The sequence below is a fragment of the Glandiceps talaboti genome, chromosome 17 (assembly GCF_964340395.1).
Source record: "Glandiceps talaboti chromosome 17, keGlaTala1.1, whole genome shotgun sequence".
NCBI lineage: Eukaryota > Metazoa > Hemichordata > Enteropneusta > Spengelidae > Glandiceps > Glandiceps talaboti.
Window position 1 is genome coordinate 21488210 of NC_135565.1, and position 19758 is coordinate 21507967.

General features: G+C 35.8%; 1 protein-coding gene across 1 annotated transcript; it reads right to left on the reverse strand.

The window, feature by feature from the left end:
• Positions 1-455: 455 nt before the first annotated feature.
• Positions 456-17818, reverse strand: LOC144448702 (aldehyde dehydrogenase 1A1-like). Its single transcript, XM_078138990.1, has 14 exons — positions 17236-17818; positions 12576-12718; positions 12046-12150; positions 11727-11867; positions 10079-10205; positions 9428-9618; positions 7797-7910; positions 5471-5573; positions 4583-4767; positions 4213-4377; positions 3472-3629; positions 2720-2794; positions 2469-2508; positions 456-1957 (listed from the first exon to the last, which is right to left on the reverse strand). The coding sequence occupies exons 2-14, from the start codon at positions 12609-12611 to the stop codon at positions 1928-1930; spliced, it is 1470 nt and encodes a 489-aa protein (XP_077995116.1). The 5' UTR covers positions 12612-12718; positions 17236-17818; the 3' UTR covers positions 456-1927.
• Between the last annotated feature and the right edge of the window lie 1940 nt (positions 17819-19758).

Here is a 19758-nt window from a genome sequence, read left to right on the forward strand (position 1 = left end):
CACACACACAGACACACACACACACACTGATAACTAAGATTGTATCTAATATAGCTGTAGATCTTAATTCATGGTGCATGCATCTATCATACTGCACTGGTTTAAACTAGGTTTTTAAATACTTTAACGTGAAATGCACCTCAGAATTGTAATCTTAAAACTTTTTGTCATCTCCAATAATTCTCAGTTAAAATTGAGAAAAAAATTCATGGGTCACCATACACATTATGAAATAGCGGTCAATATGATATCAAAATTAAGCCATTGCAGAATCCAATATGGCCGTTGAATCCAATATGGCTGCTGAATCTAATATGGCCACCAACGTATGTTACCTCTATGGGAAAATAAAAGATTGTTGGCTGCCTTGAAAACAAGATGGTGGACCTCTAAATTTCTTTTATTATTTCAAAAGTGCAAGAAGGAAGCTTTCATATGGCAAAGTTTTGAGAGAATGTAAGAATTTTAATTATTCCGAAGTGAAAAGATTAATATAAGACTTTTAAAGGAAATACACAGAAATGCAAATTAGATTATCTCAACTCTACTTTAACGTCACATTTCATATACATGTGATCAAATAATAAACACATCTTATCACATGACATATCAGTTGTTGCTATGACAACATCTGGTCCAAAATCAAAGCACAATGTTCCTAGCAAGTGTTCTACACCAGATAGAGTTTCTTCTTCCAACAGCAACAGAAAAGACAATTTAAGACAAAAAGTAAATTGTGACAAAGTGTGTAATCAGACACATCTAATAGATGGACTGCTACAGAAAAGTCAAATTTTAATGTAATTATATTACCACTACATAAAATTATGCATTCCAATCTACTACATTTAGTAACCATGACTATTGGATTATGTTCAAAAACATGTAACATGCCAAATATGGACAGCATGCCAAATATGGACAAACCAAATATGGACTACATGCTAAATATGGAAGATTGCGAGCAATCTGTGACTTTGACGAGTGACCTATAACCTGTATGTTGAACATACTCTGTTAAAATCATACTATGGATAAATATGAAAATTTGGCTTATGCAAATGAGTCAACTTGTCCGCATATATATGCAGACATGGCCTGGGAACCTGGAAGGGGCTGTCTGCATATATGCAGACATGGCCTGGGAACCTGGAAGGGACTGTCTGCATATATGCAGTCGTGGCCTGGGAACCTGGACAGGATGTCTGCATATACACAGACATGGCCTGGGAACCTGGACGGGATGTCTGCATATACACAGACATGGCCTGGGAACCCAGAAGGGACTGTCTGCACATATGAAAACATGGCCTGGGAACCTGGGAGGGACTTTCTGCATATACACAGACGTGGTGTTGTAAGAGTTAATTAATTAACTGATATGCTTATCACTTGTAACACTCTTAGTACTGGTATGCTGTAAGTTAACACATAGCCAGCCCTTACTTGTACTGTCTATGGTTTGAAGGGCCAAATATATTCCTTTAGTATCATTTAATACTGGCAATCACATTTTAGCAACACTAGATTGTACTTCACTTATCAATATCTATAAAACAAAAGCTATGCAATCAACACCTCCTCAGAGAAACTTATTTGGATTTTAAAAACAAAACTACCTTATTGTGAAAAACTGGGGGAAAATTTACTTTGATATGCCGCATCTACTGTTGCCTTGCCCATACTGAGATTTCAAGATGCTATCAAATACTACACACTATCAATATTATCTGAAGCACAGTATCTTGTTTTATCAAAGTTTAGAAATTACTATTTACCAAATAATCTTTATTATGATCATAATCCCTAGATTTTATTGATTTTTGGATGAAAGCAATTCATTTTTGTTCACTTCATATTACTACTAGTGTAATAGTCTTGGGACGTGATGTACAAGGCCATGGTTTCCTATGATATATATGACGGCCTAGCATTTCTGTGGTATTTTGATGGTCACCTGAAAAACAAAATAAACATATTTCAGAGTGGTGTAACTATGGAAACATTCAACTAAATAAAGAGTGGCATCACCTGTCTTAAACTTTTATTTCTTGTGTTTAGCATAGGCCTAGGCTTTCTAATATTTGCCATGGTGGTGCTCTACTTCCTGTGTGTGTACCTTAGGGGTATATATGGTATAGGTTACTCAGTTAATCATAGAGCACTGCTGCTTTCCTTGATGTTTTAACAATGTGAGAAACATCCCTGATTTACACTTCTACAGAATACCAAGGGACAAAGCTCTTAAGAATTAAACGGTTTTATGAGGTGATGTTACCCCCAATTTGAGCGAGGGCGCTGTATTCTCAATTTCCTGTTAGCAGTCTGAAATGGCCTATTCAATAATAGATATAGAAAATAAGTAAAGTGTGACACCATCTATTTTATTTTTTAGCAATTCCATAATAAATTTATAAAATCAGCCAAAAAGTAGAAATGACAGCGATGTTCTTAATGTGTAAACTTACAGTTTTGACTTCTGTGTATTCATCAAGGGCATATTCTCCACTGGAAATAGAATTGAAATTTACATGTACGACAATTTGATGTTATTCCACAATATTTGTCTTCATTCAGCCAAGGAAAACATGAGTGACCTAGGGGGTCTTTGTCACTACTACTCACTAATGTGTACCCATAGACATCAAATAATTAAGATTCTATTCCAATGAAATTAAATACATTATTTAATGTGTACACATAGACATCAAAAACTTACAATTCTCTTCCAATGCCTGACATCTTAAATCCACCATGAGGAGTTGATGGTCCTATAGCTCCATAGCAATTTACCCTAGAAGTAATCAATCAATTAATCAATAAATAAATAAATCAATCAATCAGTTAGTTAGTTAGTTAGTTAGTCAGTCAATTAGTAACGAGCTGATGGCCAAAGAGCGTAATATCCCAAGTAAACCAACCAACCAACCAACCAACCAACCAACCAATTAATTAACCAACCAAACACTCTTTTAATCAGTTAATTATTAAGGTCATGATTATAACAAAGTAAAATATTTTCTACTTTCCAATTGGCAGGAATCATGTGATGGCTTTGTACATTGCCCCTCTCGCCTCAAAACAAAAAGAAAAAGGAACAAAAAATTTCCACAAGATACATGATTGAAGATCTTACCAGACAGTGTTTGCCTGTAAGGCATTGCTAACATCCAAGACTTTATCAACATATTTACGTTTCTTACCAGACAGTGCCTGCCTGTAAGGCGTTGCTAACATCCAAGACTTTATCAACATATTTACATTTCTTACCAGACAGTGCCTGCCTGTAAGGCATTGCTAACATCCAAGACTTTATCAACATATTTACGTTTCTTACCAGACAGTGCCTGCCTGTAAGGCGTTGCTAACATCCAAGACTTTATCAACATATTTACGTTTCTTACCAGACAGTGCCTGCCTGTAAGGCATTGCTAACATCCAAGACTTTATCAACATATTTACATTTCTTACCAGACAGTGCCTGCCTGTAAGGCATTGCTAACAGCCAAGGCTTTATCAATATCTTTAGTGAAAACAGCAGCAGCCAGTCCATATGTTGTGTTGTTAGCTCTCTCAATTACTTCCTCTAACGTCTTAAACTTCATAATTTGCTGGACAGGTCCAAATATCTATAAAAAGAATAAATGCTCTTGGGTCATGGTAAATGGCAAATCTTGGGTATTTGACCCTGAAAATGTTGGTCAGGGTCAAAGGCCAAGGTCTCATCAGAAGCTTACTATTGATGATGTGATGTAGAAATGGTGTCTGTGAGTATCAAACTTTTGGAGACCTGAGGCTGAGACAACAGTATGTAGTACTAATTGATGTCTGAAATATGATCCTACATCCATATCAGAATTTGAATGATGGCAACACTATAAACAGAATTTCAAAAGTTACTGAGCAAATGAAAACACTTGTAGATGCTTGAGTGGTATCTCTATGTATCAAATGTTTGGAAATATGAGACAAAAGGTCTATTTTTAGAACAAATATGGCCGCCATTTAGTCATAAAGGTCAAAGGTCACGAAATAAAGTGATGTGCATTTGTACACTGTAGTGATTGACATTTGTGCCAGGTTTGGTTGAAATTGACTCATGGAGACATGGCTGTCCATGGATGGATGGACATGGGTCATTCCTGCAGCCTCTCTCTGGGCTGACCCGTTGGGGCTAATAATAATAATAAATAAGAAATGTGTGAATCTTACCTCTTCTTTGGCAATTCGCATACTGTCCTGTACATCTGAAAACACAGTACTCTCAATAAAATAGCCTGTGTCTCCCTTCCTAGAGCCACCACATTCCAACTTAGCTCCTTCCTTTTTACCACTCTCAATAAGTTCCAATATCTTGTCAAACTGATCTTTATCAACCTGGTCATGTACATATTATAGAGATGAAATTTATGGAATACAACATATCAACAACAAAAGATTTTATGTGTTGGCCATTAGGAGTACTGTTACCTTGCCCATACGTTTCTTAGCACACAACATTTACTGACCTGTGGACCAGACTCATTGGCGAGGTCATAGCGGTCACCAATGGTACGTTTCTTAGCACACAACATTGACTGACCTGTGGACCAGACTCATTGGCAGGGTCATAGGGGTCACCAATGGTACGTTTCTTAGCTCTTTCTACACTCTTCTTCACAAACTCATCATATATCTCTTCCTGTACAAATAAACGAGAACCAGCAATACACACTTGTCCCATGTTAAAGAACAGTCCTTGATGTGCATTCTCCACAGCATAGTCCACTGAAAATAGTAAAAGATATCATTTCTATATCTTTCCACATGTGACAAATTATAATTTGTCATAATTCATTTTAACACATCAAAAACTGGCATACACATTTTATTATTAGTTGAAATGTAAAATGTGTTATGATAGCAAACCTCAAGACAAATATGAGTATCAGTGTTGGAAGACAGTTGCTGCCGAACAGCCATTTTGGTAATACACGCCTACTAGCGCCCTCATAGTCAGGAAATAACTATTAAATTTGTCCAGACACTTCACTCCAACTTCAAGATAACTACATGTTATTCCCCAATATTTTTCTTTGTTCAGCCAAGGAAAATACGAGCGACCAAAGGGGTCTCTGTCACTACGAGTCACTAGACGTGTAGTGACAACACTTAGATCATAAGTATTTTGTGGCTGAATGAAGAAAAATATTGGAGAATAACATAATTATACCAGTGCCAGTAATATCAAAGAAAAATCGGGGAAAGTAATGGTAATTTTGAATGTTTTAACTTATATAACACAGCAGAACCAATGACGTACTAGTATATAGACACATGTTGCTGTGACATGGATGTGCTTTGTGGTGACGTATAATGACCAGAGTATATATTCCATATATTTTATTCTAAATGGCTCATGCATAGTATAAATATACTCTTTTCTCATACCTACAAAGTTTCATATTTAATATCAAAATTAACGACTTACTATCAACATCTGAAAATACTATGTTTGGACTTTTTCCTCCAAGTTCAAGGCAAACTCTCTTCAAGTTGGAGGTACCTGAGGCTTGCTGGATAATTCTACCCACCTGAAATACATTCAAAGTAACATTTAATCTCATATAAAAACTTTTCCTCTAAATGTATCACAACTTATTTTCCTAAAATCTAATTTACAATTATACTTCATGTACAAATTTTTGTCAAAAAAGTCAATTTCAAACTTGGGGATACACAATGGTTTAAAGAGTAAGAGTTTTGGCATATGTACATGTACCTCAGTATTAGTGAATAAACAAGATATTAACCCATTCAGTCCTGAAAACTTTGCCGCCAAAATTATTTGAACAAAATTCTTGTTTTTATGTAAATTTTTGGCATATATCAACTTCATTTTAGACTGGAATTAAAGATATGTTACTTCCTAATAAAGTAATATTATTGTAATTATGAAAATATTCATATAAATTGGGTCCCAAAATTATTTAAAACTCGTCTCCAGTCATGAAAGGGTTAACCTAGAAATCAATATTAAGCTGTGGGTTCAATGAACTTTATATCAATCTTGTTGGTTATTAACTTCAATATCAATTATAGTGAGCAACTAAATCAGAAATGAAAGTATGGATGATACTGCCCACATGGATGAAATATCTGAAATCACAGCTAAAATGATGTAGGCTTGGTGTTTTACTCATGGGATATTACAGCTAAAATGATGTAGGTTTGGTGTTTCACTCATGGGATATTACAGCTTAAATGATGTAGACTTGGTGTTTCACTCATGGGACATTACAGCTAAAATGATGTAGGCTTGGTGTTTTACTCATGGGCTATTACAGCTAAAATGGTGTAGGTTTGGTGTTTCACTCATGGGACATTACAGCTAAAATGATGTAGGCTTGGTGTTTTACTCATTGGACATTATAGTTTTCACACACAGCTAGACATATTTCAACTCTAGACTAACAATAACAGAGACACAATAAACACAGCAGGATCCTTTGCCCAATCACTTTGAACAGTGATAAGCATTGCTATTCTTTCACAGTGCAGTAAAAACAGGCTTATATTAGTTCTACTGAAAACATTACACATGGAGATGATGATTTTAATGGCTGCAATTGTTTATTTTCTAACTGATAATCAACATTTCAACTTGACTACTTCTATATCCCCACTGTGCATGGCACCTACATGTATGTAATTTATTCTTTTGCATTAGAAGTTATTTAAGGGTGTGTATTATATCTTCTGTTGCACAAGTGAAACACCAAACCGACATCATTTTAGCTATAACACAGTGGCCTGGATCACAAACAGGATGACACCAAATCCAAGTTAGTTTACTGGATATTAAACTCGCTGAACAATACATTCTTTTTTAGTAAATCGGATTTCTACCTACAGTAGCAGGTCAATAAAATTGTTTAGTAACGTGTTATTAAATCTGATATCTACCTACAGTAGCAGGTCAATAAATCTCTTTAGTAACGTGTTATTAAATCTGATATCTACCTACAGTAGTTGGTCAATAGAACTCTTTAGTAACTTTTTATTAAATCTGATATCTAACTACAGTAGCAGGTCAATAGAACTCTTTAGTAACTTCCTAGTAAATCTGATATCTACCTACAGTAGCAGGTCAATAAAACTCTTTAGTAACTTTTACTAAATCTGATATCTACCTACAGTAGCAGGTCAATAAATCTCTTTAGTAACGTGTTATTAAATCTGATATCTACCTACAGTAGTTGGTCAATAGAACTCTTTAGTAACTTTTTATTAAATCTGATATCTAACTACAGTAGCAGGTCAATAGAACTCTTTAGTAACTTCCTAGTAAATCTGATATCTACCTACAGTAGCAGGTCAATAAAACTCTTTAGTAACTTTTACTAAATCTGATATCTACCTACAGTAGCAGGTCAATAAATCTCTTTAGTAACTTTTTATTAAATCTGATATCTACCTACAGTAGCAGGTCAATAAATCTCTTAAGTAACATGTTATTAAATCTGATATCTACCTACAGTAGTTGGTCAATAAATCTCTTTAGTAACTTGTTATTAAATCTGATATCTACCTACAGTAGCAGGTCAATAAAACTGTTTAGTAACTTTTTAGTAAATCTGATATCTACCTACAGTAGCAGGTCAATAAAACTGTTTAGTAACTTCCTAGAAAATCTGATATCTACCTACAGTAGGTCAATAAAACTCTTTAGTAACTTCTGAGTAAATCTGATATCTACCTACAGTAGCAGGTCAATAAAACTCTTTAGTAACTTAGTGATTCCATAAATAGCTCACCTCAGTAGAACCTGTAAAGGAGATCAAGTCAACATCCATATGCTCAGCCAATGCTGCACCAGCTGTAGGTCCATAACCTGGTACAATATTAACCACACCTGGTGGGAAACCAGCCTGGAGGTAGAAAACAACAGAAAACTCAATCTAGAAGAATAGTGTATCATCATTAGAAACATTGCTATGGTTTTATGATGGTCTAGTGATATTGTGGCCGGCCTGGAATTCTTCTATAATTTAAACCATTAGGAGTAAAACATTGCTATGGTGTTATGATGGTCTAGTGATATTGTGGCCGGCCTGGAATTCTTCTATAATTTAAACCATTAGGAGTAAAATTTTCAAATGATGCTTTGAGTGGCCAAAATATACAATCTTTTGTCTTTTGATGACTGAACTATGGTGTACTTATAACACATCATTTTCATATAGCCTTCAGTCACTGGCTTAGATTGTATCACTTGGTATAGCCTTCAGTCACTGGCTTAGATCGTATCACTTGGTATAGCCTTCAGTCACTGGCTTAGATTGTATCACTTGGTATAGCCTTCAGTCACTGGCTTAGATCGTATCACTTGGTATAGCCTTCAGTCACTGGCTTAGATTGTATCACTTGGTATAGCGTTCAGTCACTGGCTTAGATTGTATCACTTGGTATAGCCTTCAGTCACTGGCTTAGATTGTATCACTTGCTATAGCATTCAGTCACTGGCTTAGATTGTATCACTTGGTATAGCCTTCAGTCACTGGCTTAGATTGTATCACTTGGTATAGCCTTCAGTCACTGGCTTAGATTGTATCACTTGGTATAGCCTTCAGTCACTGGCTTAGATTGAATCACTTGGTATAGCCTTCAGTCACTGGCTTAGATTGTATCACTTGGTATAGCCTTCAGTCACTGGCTTAGATTGTATCACTTGGTATAGCGTTCAGTCACTGGCTTAGATTGTATCACTTGGTATAGCCTTCAGTCACTGGCTTAGATTGTATCACTTGGTATAGCGTTCAGTCACTGGCTTAGATTGTATCACTTGGTATAGCCTTCAGTCACTGGCTTAGATTGTATCACTTGGTATAGCCTTCAGTCACTGGCTTAGATCGTATCACTTGGTATAGCATTCAGTCACTGGCTTAGATTGTATCACTTGGTATAGCCTTCAGTCACTGGCTTAGATTGTATCACTTGGTATAGCCTTCAGTCACTGGCTTAGATTGTATCACTTGGTATAGCCTTCAGTCACTGGCTTAGATTGTATCACTTGGTATAGCCTTCAGTCACTGGCTTAGATTGAATCACTTGGTATGGACTATTAATTGACTCACAGAGACCTCAATTAACATATAGGTGACACTAGTCACATTCTACTACCCTAGGGCAATATTCATGTAGCATTGAAATCTTCTTAGTGATTTGCTTTGACTATGGACAATGGAGAGGATTTGTGCCTGAGAATGTGATGTGTTATCAAACGCTTATTGCCTGGCCTTATTTGGGCACTAGCAGATGTCATATTAATCAGCTTTTACTAACTTTTAATCTCAGGAAATAGTAGTAGTTTATACATAATAGGCCTCATTGTGATAGACATTAGCTAGCGTTTTCATAGCCAGATGATATGTGTACATTATTTTACCTCTTTGATAAGTGATGCTGCATACAGAATAGTCAGTGGAGTTTGTTCAGCTGGTTTATTAACCATTGTACAACCACAACACAGTGCTGGGGCAAGCTTTACTATCGTTGTCACCAATGGAAAATTCCATGGAGTAACCATACCACAAACACCAACAGGTTCATGGCGAGTGTAGGTAAAAAAACTGCCATCTAGAAAAGAATAGCAAGGTTCATGTACAGGTACATAATATTCTAACAGTGCCAATGTGTTTATAAAGGAACAAAGGATGTTCCATTATCCTGCAGGGGTGTCAATGTGTTTATGATGAATATATGAAAAAACTATGGGATAAGATGGCGTGTAAAATAAAAATATGGCTTTACTGATCAATTTTTGAAACATTTGATGTTCTCCTTTTAGTTATTGTCATCTCATTTGTATATATTTCTATCTACTTTTGAAGCTATTTCAGATGTTCAAGAAGTGCACCCCTCAAATACTGACTAAAAAATTCTGTTTGTTGCGTAACTGTAACTTCAATAAGTAGACACACTATATCTATGCATACATCCTGGTACTTCAGTTATGTGACAAACTATCACATGATCAGTCTACAATTTGTAGTACACGCCTTGGGAACAACAAACAAAAGGCATACAGACATCTTACCAACTGGAATGGTTTTTCCATGGATTTTATCAGCAAATCCAGCATAGTATCTGACAGTTTTAATAACCATGTCAATATCTCCCATTGCATTTGTATATGGTTTACCATTATCCAATGTCTCTAGTCTCTGAAATCAACACAAAAACAATACTGAGTGACATTGTACTCTAGCTCTTTTTTCAATCAAGTCGGATATTTCGTTTATTGTCTTACAGATAATTGGCTATATCATCCTGGACTAGGTACTATATTTAATTTATTGACTTCCAGCAAGGTTCTCTATATCACTTATCAAGTCAGATATTTGATGTATTGACTTACAGATAATTAGCTAATATCAATCTCCCTGAACTAGGCAAAATATTTCATTTACTGACTTACAGTAATGTATTCTATATCCCTTTAATTCATGTCACATATTCCCTTTATTGACTTACAGCAATGTATTCTATATCCCTTTCCATCAAGTCAGATATTCCATTTATTGACTTACAGCAATGTATTCTATATCCCTTTTAATCAAGTCAGATATTTCATTTATTGACTTACAGTGCTGCCAAATATTTCATTTATTGACTTACAGCAATGTATTCTATATCCCTTTCCATCAAGTCAGAAATTTCATTTATTGACTTACAGCAATGTACATGTATTCTATATCCCTTTCAATCAAGTCAGATATTTCATTTATTGACTTACAGAAATGTATTCTATATCCCTTTCCATCAAGTCAGATATTTCATTTATTGACTTACAGTGCTGCCAAATATTTCATTTATTGACTTACAGCAATGTATTCTATATCCCTTTCCATCAAGTCAGAAATTTCATTTATTGACTTACAGCAATGTACATGTATTCTATATCCCTTTCAATCAAGTCAGATATTTCATTTATTGACTTACAGTGCTGCCAAATATTTCATTTATTGACTTACAGCAATGTATTCTATATCCCTTTCCATCAAGTCAGAAATTTCATTTATTGACTTACAGCAATGTACATGTATTCTATATCCCTTTCAATCAAGTCAGATATTTCATTTATTGACTTACAGTAATGTATTCTATATCCCTTTTAATCAAGTCAGATATCTAATTTATTGACTTACAGCAATGTATTCTATATCCCTTTCAATCAAGTCAGCTATTTCATTTATTGACTTACAACAAAGTCTAATATTTCCTTTATTGAGTTACAGCAATGTATTCTATATCCCTTTCAATCAAGTCTAATATTTCATTTATTGGCTTACAGCAATGTCAAATATTTCATTTATTGAATTACAACAAAGTCTAATATTTCCTTTATTGACTTACAGTAATGTATTATATATATATCTCTCTTTCCATCAAGTCAGATATTTCATTTATTGACTTACAGCAATGTATTCTACATCCCTTTCATCAATCAAGTCAGATATTTCATTTATTGACTTAGTGATGCCAAATATTTCATTTATTGACTTACAGCAATGTATTCTATATCACTTTCCATCAAGTCTAATATTTCATTTATTGGCTTACAGCAATGTTAAATATTTCATTTATTGACTTACAACAAAGTCAGATATTTCATTTATTGACTTAGTGATGCCAAATATTTCATTTATTGACTTACAGCAATGTATTTTAATTTATTGACTTACAGCAATGTATTCTATATCCCTTTCCATCAAGTCAGCCAGTTTACTCATCAATCGTCCTCTAGCCGATGCATCCATGGAACGCCATGTTGATCCTGGTTTGATTGCTTCTCTAGCAGCTTTCACTGCCAAATCAATGTCAGCCTACAACAAAAAGACAAAACTGCTGCTATGGCAATGTGCACAACAATAGACATGTCTTTGTTACTATGGTAACTATATTATACCAGTCTAATGTTGACATCAGACAGACAGTGGACTCAGGAGGGAATCTTGAGTTATACATACATGTATGTTACTATGGTAACTGTATTGCATTTACCTTATCTCCTTCCTGCACGTCACAGATCTTCTCTCCATTGGTTGGATTAATGGAGGGGAATGTCTTACCACTCACAGAGTTGACAAACTCATTGTTGATGAAAATCTGAAGAATACACAGTGTAAGTCATACATTAATTATTAACAATACTCATGATTATCAAGGTGATAAGACATTAAAAAAGTGCGCAGGGTCAGAGGCTAAAACTAGGGTTGGTTTGGTCATCAGAAACACACAATTTGTGTTATTTGGTCTTATCTTTGTATTCTTTGTTAATTCTACTTTTAATAAACACAGGAGACTGATTGTGTACTAGCTAAATTTAACAAAACTAAACTAAAAATGACAAATTAAAAACAATATGGCAGCTAAAGTTAAAGTTCACACTACTACCACGGTGTATATACAACAAATACATGTAAACCTGTCTGTGACAAAACATTTATTCTAAAGTTCTACTTCACTTGTATGGTTTCCATGACAATATTATAGACACAATCTCAGGGTAAATTTTCACTTCAATGACATACCTGGGTGAACTTGACATCTGGAGCTGTAACTGCCATTCTGAATCAGTTGCTAGGATACCACAAAACTTCTCAGTTTCAACAAACAAACAAACAAACTAGTCTTCTGAATGTTCTTAGACTCTTTTCCCTACTTTTTAAGTGATCTAAGAAAAAAGAAGACAAATGATAACAGATTATTAAAAATGTAGAGAAGTGGACAGGCTGAACCAAAGACACTCATTTATGGCCAAGCTAGGGAGTATGAACACTCATTTATAGCCAAGATAGGGTGTTAGAACATGCTGAACCAGACACTCAATTATAGCCAGGCTAGGGAGTCACAACAGAATGAACCAATGACACTCATTTATACCCAAGCTTGGGAGTTAGAATAGACTGCACCAAAGACATTCATTTATAGCCACGCTAGGGAGTTAGAACAGACTAAACCATAGACACTCATTTATAGCCAAGCTAGGGAGTTAGAACAGACCACCAATGACACTCATTTATAGCCAAGCTAGGGAGTTAGAACAGACTGAACCAAAGACACTCATTTATAGCCAAGCTAGGGAGTTAGAACAGACAGAACCAAAGACTCATTTATAGCAAAGCTAGGGAGTTACATCAGACTATGCCAAAGACATTCATTTATAGCCAAGCTAGGGAGTTACAACAGACAGAACCAAAGACTCATTCATAGCTAAGCTAGGGAGTTACAACAGACTGAATCAAAGACAATCTTTCCAAAGGCTGGCTGCAACACTGCAGTAAGAGAGCATTAAGTGCCAAGATAATAATTCACCATAAATCAAGGTTCCTGATTGGCCAAGTGGATCTGTAGCCATATTATAAATATCTATATAACATTATTCTAATTACTGGAACACGTAAATTCTCTGCAATGTTGAGTGATATCAACTATTGGTAGTGGTATAAAATACATATATACTAGGACAGAACTCTATGACATGCCAGTGCAGCCAAGTGTGCGTACTTGGGGTATTTGCGAATTGTACAAGTGCTTGCAGTGTTCTCTGTGGCACTACTTTCATGAACGTAGCAAGTGAAAGTGCAGCAGAAAACACTGCAAGTATGAGTGCAAATACCCCCGAGTACCAACACTGGAACTCACGTGGTATGGGGTTTTGTTATTATTGCATATGTTTATCTGTGAAGCAACATATTCCACAAAATGACACTATGTGATCACATGCTTTTGTGTACAATGAATAATAGCATCCTCATTTGCATACAGGTATGCAATAATGTTTTCAGTATTGCACTGCATTGCAAATATCCCTCATAGTAGTATGCGTGTGCACAGCAGTGCAAGGAATTGCTGGTACATATTGTAATAATAATTGTATTCACTTTGAAATTGTGTGACTTACAGGAAAGTTGTGGTGTGAAAAGCAACCACATATGCTAAGGACAATTGCATGCACCAAATTATATTGAATTTGTTATATCTGTGTAGTTGTACATAGAGACATGGAGAAAAATGATGTGTATGACTGTAGCTTAGAATAGTCTCAGGTCAGAGAGGGCATACTAACACATCATAGTGGGTGTCAGGTGTCGCAAAGTCGCAAGTCAGCAAAAAACTAAAATAAAACATTGAATAAAATATAAGCTTTTAGTTAAATCAATATCGGTACAATTTCATACAACATATCTAAATACATACCTTCTGAATGTGTACTATGTATACACCACACTGTGTACTGGAATACACTGTATAGTCACAATCCAGGGTGATGGCCTGTATATATTTGAATACTACATGTACTAATGGTGACTTGGCAAAAATAAAATAAGAGGTATATGCTAAAGGCATTTTGACCTTTGATCTTATCAGCACATAGTACATTTCATTGTCAGAATGTACAGATCACATGGTTTCTTGATCACATGATATGTGACCCTGGCATTACTGCTATACTGTGGCCTTGTATATAAAAGTAGGTCAATAAACTCAGCTACACAATTCAAACATCACCTGATATGAATCTCTGTAAGCCAAGCTGTACTGTTCAATTCTCAGATATGCACCACTAGATACCCAGGGTGGGGTGGGGGTTGGTGAGGTAGGGAGTTTACCACTACATAGGGTGGGGTGGGGGTTGGTGAGGTAGGGAGTTTACCACTACATAGGATGGGGTGGGGGTTGGTGAGGTAGGGAGTTTACCACTACATAGGGTGGGGTGGGGGTTGGTGAGGTATGGAGTTTACCACTACATAGGGTGGGGGTTGGTGAGGTATGGAGGTTTCCCTGATAACTATACACAAGTTTGTATACCACCACTCCACCGGGCACAAATCTATGGTTTTTATAATTCTGAACAGGACATTGTGAGTCTGTGTATAGATGACAAATACAGGGGATAATAAATGTACATGTATAATGTAGACCTGAAGCATGTTACTGAGTAGTAGGATTTAATACTAGAAATATCAACATGAAACTAATATTTCTCTAATACATATATAATATTATTATTACGATTTAAACACACCACAGCTGTGCACACGTACTGCACAGTAGTATGCTGATTAGATTCCAACACATAATTTTTACAAAATATTTCACCAAACTACAATATATTTCCACTATTCAAGTATTGAGGCTTCCTGAAAACTGTGAATCAATACCTTGAGTGTGACCTCTTCTAATAATGTACACAACCTTAGGTCTAATATATAAAAAATTGTGTGGTTCCAATTACGTTCAATATTTTAGAATAGGTGGGGAAGGTAATTTTTAAAATTTTGTATGTATAATCTCATTAGGTGTACATCCATTACAGATTGGAAGAACAGTTTTATATTGCCTTTTTAATTTGATGTCAGTTTCCGCATCCACTATTTCCTGTGAGACCACAATTTTTGTGATTTTTTTTTTTTTTTTCTTGAATATGTTTTTTAAAACAATGAAAAATTAGGTGGGGTTGGGTAACCGGAACCAAACAATTTTTTTTTAGGCCTTACCAATATAAAACAAAATGAAAATTGAAATAACACTTTAGGACAAAATTTTGAATGCTTATAAATAATACAGATGCTATGACAGTTTAATTGACAGGGAGCCATTTTTGATAGGCATAGCTAATGCAACTTAACCTAATCTGAACTCCTGTTAGCCCTGATCAGAAAATATTGGCAAAAATACTGATTTTACATGTGCTATGTACATGTTGTATACTAGTATGCAAATGAGTACAGTCTACTGACCTTGTTTGTAACACACTAACAGGTTGTATGCTGTTTAATACACAATTCATACACACTGCAGACTCTTTATGTGTCAATTATTTACATATTAAGTAGATTCGGTAACTGGCTGTGGAAAAGGGTCGTGCTTTGGGTATTGATCTCGAAGATCGCACTTGTAAAATATGTATGTCACCAAATACTGAAGATGAATACCATTTTACTTTAGTTTGTCCCCTGTACCAAAATCTCAGACAAAAGTACTTACCAGAATGGTCATATGTAAATCCTACTATTGAAAAGTTCTATTCACTTATGTCGTCAAACAAAGGTCCAATAATTCTAAACCTAGCTGCGTATGTATATAGAGCAGATGTTTTAAGAAAGGAATTTTGCTAATTTGTTTTCTGTACACTTCTGTGAGATTTTGTAATCTAGTATTGTAAATTTTTTGCGATATGGGCTGGAGGCCTTAAGAAGCAATAAACCATATTATATTAAGTAGATTGACAGAAATTTGTCAATCAAGGTGAGCACAAACAAACAGACAGACAGACATACATTTTAAATGAAATCTGTCCCAGGTGTACTCTACAAAAGGCTGCATATATAATTTTTTTTTTTCTTTAAAGCAGAACAATATTATAAAATCATGTTCCATTTTGCAAACATAATCCTTATGTAAGCTGTACTAGTACATGTGTCTACCACTTTCATAATTTCCATTCTTCTTATAATAGTTCTGTCTGTAGTATTTAGACCATAGAGGTATTGATATATTCTACATTACACATCATCACACTCACAGACCGAGACATTTCTTCCTTGCCTGTGATGACTGGCCTGGACTCTTGAAAAATGGAATTGAAATAGTCAATAAAAGGGAAGCTGACACAAAGGTTAGTTTTCCAGCACAGGTTTTAGTATATGTATTATTATCATGCCATATCACACAATATATGAAAAGAGAAAGGAAATAAAAACATGTTCATGATCGAAGCTTGGGTTTTGGAGAGTTACGTTAATATGGTTTTGACATACAACCATAGACAGAGTGGCCGGAGCTTGACCTCCACACTGATAAACCTACTAGTGCTACAGCCTACAGGCACAATATTTCACGTGATTACAATGCAAGTCATGTACGTGGACCAACGACAGGCCTTTTCGTTGTTTCATTCAGACTAGACAACATGATAAAAGTTATGTTTCGATCGTCAATGAGTACTTCAACTTCAGTGCACCTAAGTTATTGTACAGACCCTTGAATTACATGTTCTCCTCGTCCTGCTTGCATACGGAGGAATTCGGGACTCGATTCTGACAATTGTCACTCCCCCTCCTTTAGAGTCAAGTCAGTAATACAGACTCGTGCACCGTCATGTAAGCAGGACTAATGTTCTCCAAGTCGTACAGAGTCTTATAAACGTACAAAGTGAAGGTTACCAAATGTACATTGAGATCTTACCTGGTTTAACAACGCGTGCATGTACAATGGCGATGCCTGGGGTGTACAGCTGTCGATATTGAGTAATACACACAGAGTGCTCGACCTGGACCTCGACCTGTCCCCAGACTGCAGACGTGCCAGACAGAGTACTGCGCCCTCTACGGTCAACTTAGTTCGACCCTCACACCAAAACTCACCAGTGCAATACCAACAGATAGACTTAGTTGATTAAAATTTACGCTTTGAATTCATTCTTTTCTGGCTGTCTTGTTTGTTTATCTCATTTGCATGCCATATTTCATTTTCTATTACTAGATGACGAGCCTTACTAATGTTCTGACAACCAGTTAAAGTTGTCATGGCACTAGACTGGCACAGTGTGTTTAATCTTGTACTCTTCAAATGTTTCCACTATACGGAAGACACATAACTACCTGACCTAGACACTCACACCTGGAAAAACACTCGCACCTTAAAAGATACTATGATAAAATAGATTAAAAAATCTACCTATCCCAACTAAAATTGAGCGTAATCGGAACCACACAATTGTTTTATTAGGCCCAAGTATGAACCCAGATCTCCATCAACATTCATTCTCCTATATATTTTTGTTTTTGTTTTGTTGAGTGTGTGTGTGTGTGTGTGTGTGTGTGTGTGTGTGTGTGTGTGTGTGTGTGTGTTAAAGTGAGCTACTTTAACACAATGTTATTGTTTCTGATAACAGTTTATAGTTACACGGTTTGAGGTTTACGTCATAATACCTTAGATATCCAACCCAGTATATAACTTTCAGTGAATGTAATTCGTTGGATGAATCGATCGTCCGTTGTATATACAATGATAACATCGTCTTAATTCACCAGACGAGTGGTAAAAGTCACCATCCGCGCGCATCCTCGACAAACGGTCGCGATTTTATCTGCAAGTGGGCCTTGTCATTTAATTTGTAAACGCCAGGTGTCTGAAAACCTAATATGTAATGATTTCAACAGCCAATCACCATTGTCAAAGGACATCATCCACCTGGATCAACTCCATATCTCATTGGATAACAACAAATACATGAATTAATTCATCTGTTGATAAACTGTAACTCAAGGGGATCTGCTGGCAGTAAAACCTGTGTAATTTTAGCATCTACCTCAGAATGGCATGTGACTTGAAACTCTCTGATAATCTGAAAGATATCGTATATAATAATTTGAGAAAGTCAGCGGCAACTTACAAAAATTATTAAACTGTCAAATGTATTCTTATATATTATAAATGACGACTAACAGTCATCAATATGAAATATAGCTGTAACATGTCGTCTGCTCATTTTCCGTTCATTTTCTACTCATCAAAATATAAACGGATATTTGAATGACAGTGTACTGTAAACACTGGCTTGATGTCCGTATGTAAACAGTCGTGAATGAAGTATGGACCCATCAAAATTTGTTGTTAAACAAAGTTAATTATTTGTTGAATAGGGTTTATGACTAGGCCTTCGCGAGTTTTATTGAATTAGTTGAACTTATATATGAACAAATAAAAGTAAAGAAAATTAGCACTTGTGTTGAATCTACTGTGGATTTCACGATTCCGTTTTATCATTCATTTTGTGCCGTTTAATGAGCACGAAATAAAACAAGACTAGTCGAAGGACGCTTACCTTAATCAAAGCAACATACAACTCTAACTCAGCTAGGCGACGACCTGTAAGGTATTTCAAATCAATTATGTAAATAAGTTAACTCTTGTACGTTAACAATAATTAACATGAATACACGTATAACATGCACAGGTCTATCTCTGGGATAGTCTGTCTGTCTGACAGGCCCGTCCGTCCGCCTGTCTGTCTGTCTGCCTGTCTGTCTGTCTGTCTGTCTGTCTGTCTGTCTGTCTGTCTGTCTGTCTGTCTGTCTGTCTGTCTGTCTGTCTGCCTGCCTGTCTGTCTGTCTGTCTGTCTGTCTGCCTGTCTGTCTATCTCTGTCTGTCTCTGTCGCTCACTCTGTAAGTCTCTGTCTGTCTGTCTGTCTGTCTCTCATTCACTCTCTGTATGTATGTATGTGTATGTATGTATGTATGTATGTATGTATGTATGTATGTATGTATGTATGTATGTATGTATGTATGTATGTATGTATGTCTGCCTGTATGTCTGTCTGTGTCTGTCTGTCTGTCTGTCTGTCTGTCTGTGTCTGTATCTGTCTGTCTCTGTCTGTCTGTCTCTCATTCACTCTCTGTATGTATGTATGTATGTATGTATGTATGTATGTATGTATGTATGTATGTATGTATGTATGTATGTCTGTCTGTCTGTCTGTCTGTCTGTCTGTGTCTGTCTATCTATGTCTGTCTGTCTGTCTGTCTGTCTGTCTGTCTGTCTGTCTATCTATCCATCTGTCTGTATGTCTGTCTGTCTGTCTGTCTATCTATATATATATCTATCTATATATCCATCTGTCTGTCTGTCTGTCTGTCTGTCTCTGTCTGTCTGTCTCTGTCTGTCCCTGTCTCTAACATCTCAAAAATTAAAATAGTGAAAGTGTG

What these genes read in the sequence shown, in the direction of transcription:
- LOC144448702 (XM_078138990.1), bottom strand. Translation starts at nt 12,611, where the DNA reads ATGGCAGTTACAGCTCCAGATGTCAAGTTCACCCAG. An exon ending in CAGATGTCAAGTTCACCCAG is followed by an intron (nt 12,151 to 12,575) that starts GTATGTCATTGA and finishes TGTATTCTTCAG; the next exon opens with ATTTTCATCAACAATGAGTT. An exon ending in ACGTGCAGGAAGGAGATAAG is followed by an intron (nt 11,868 to 12,045) that starts GTAAATGCAATA and finishes TTTTTGTTGTAG; the next exon opens with GCTGACATTGATTTGGCAGT.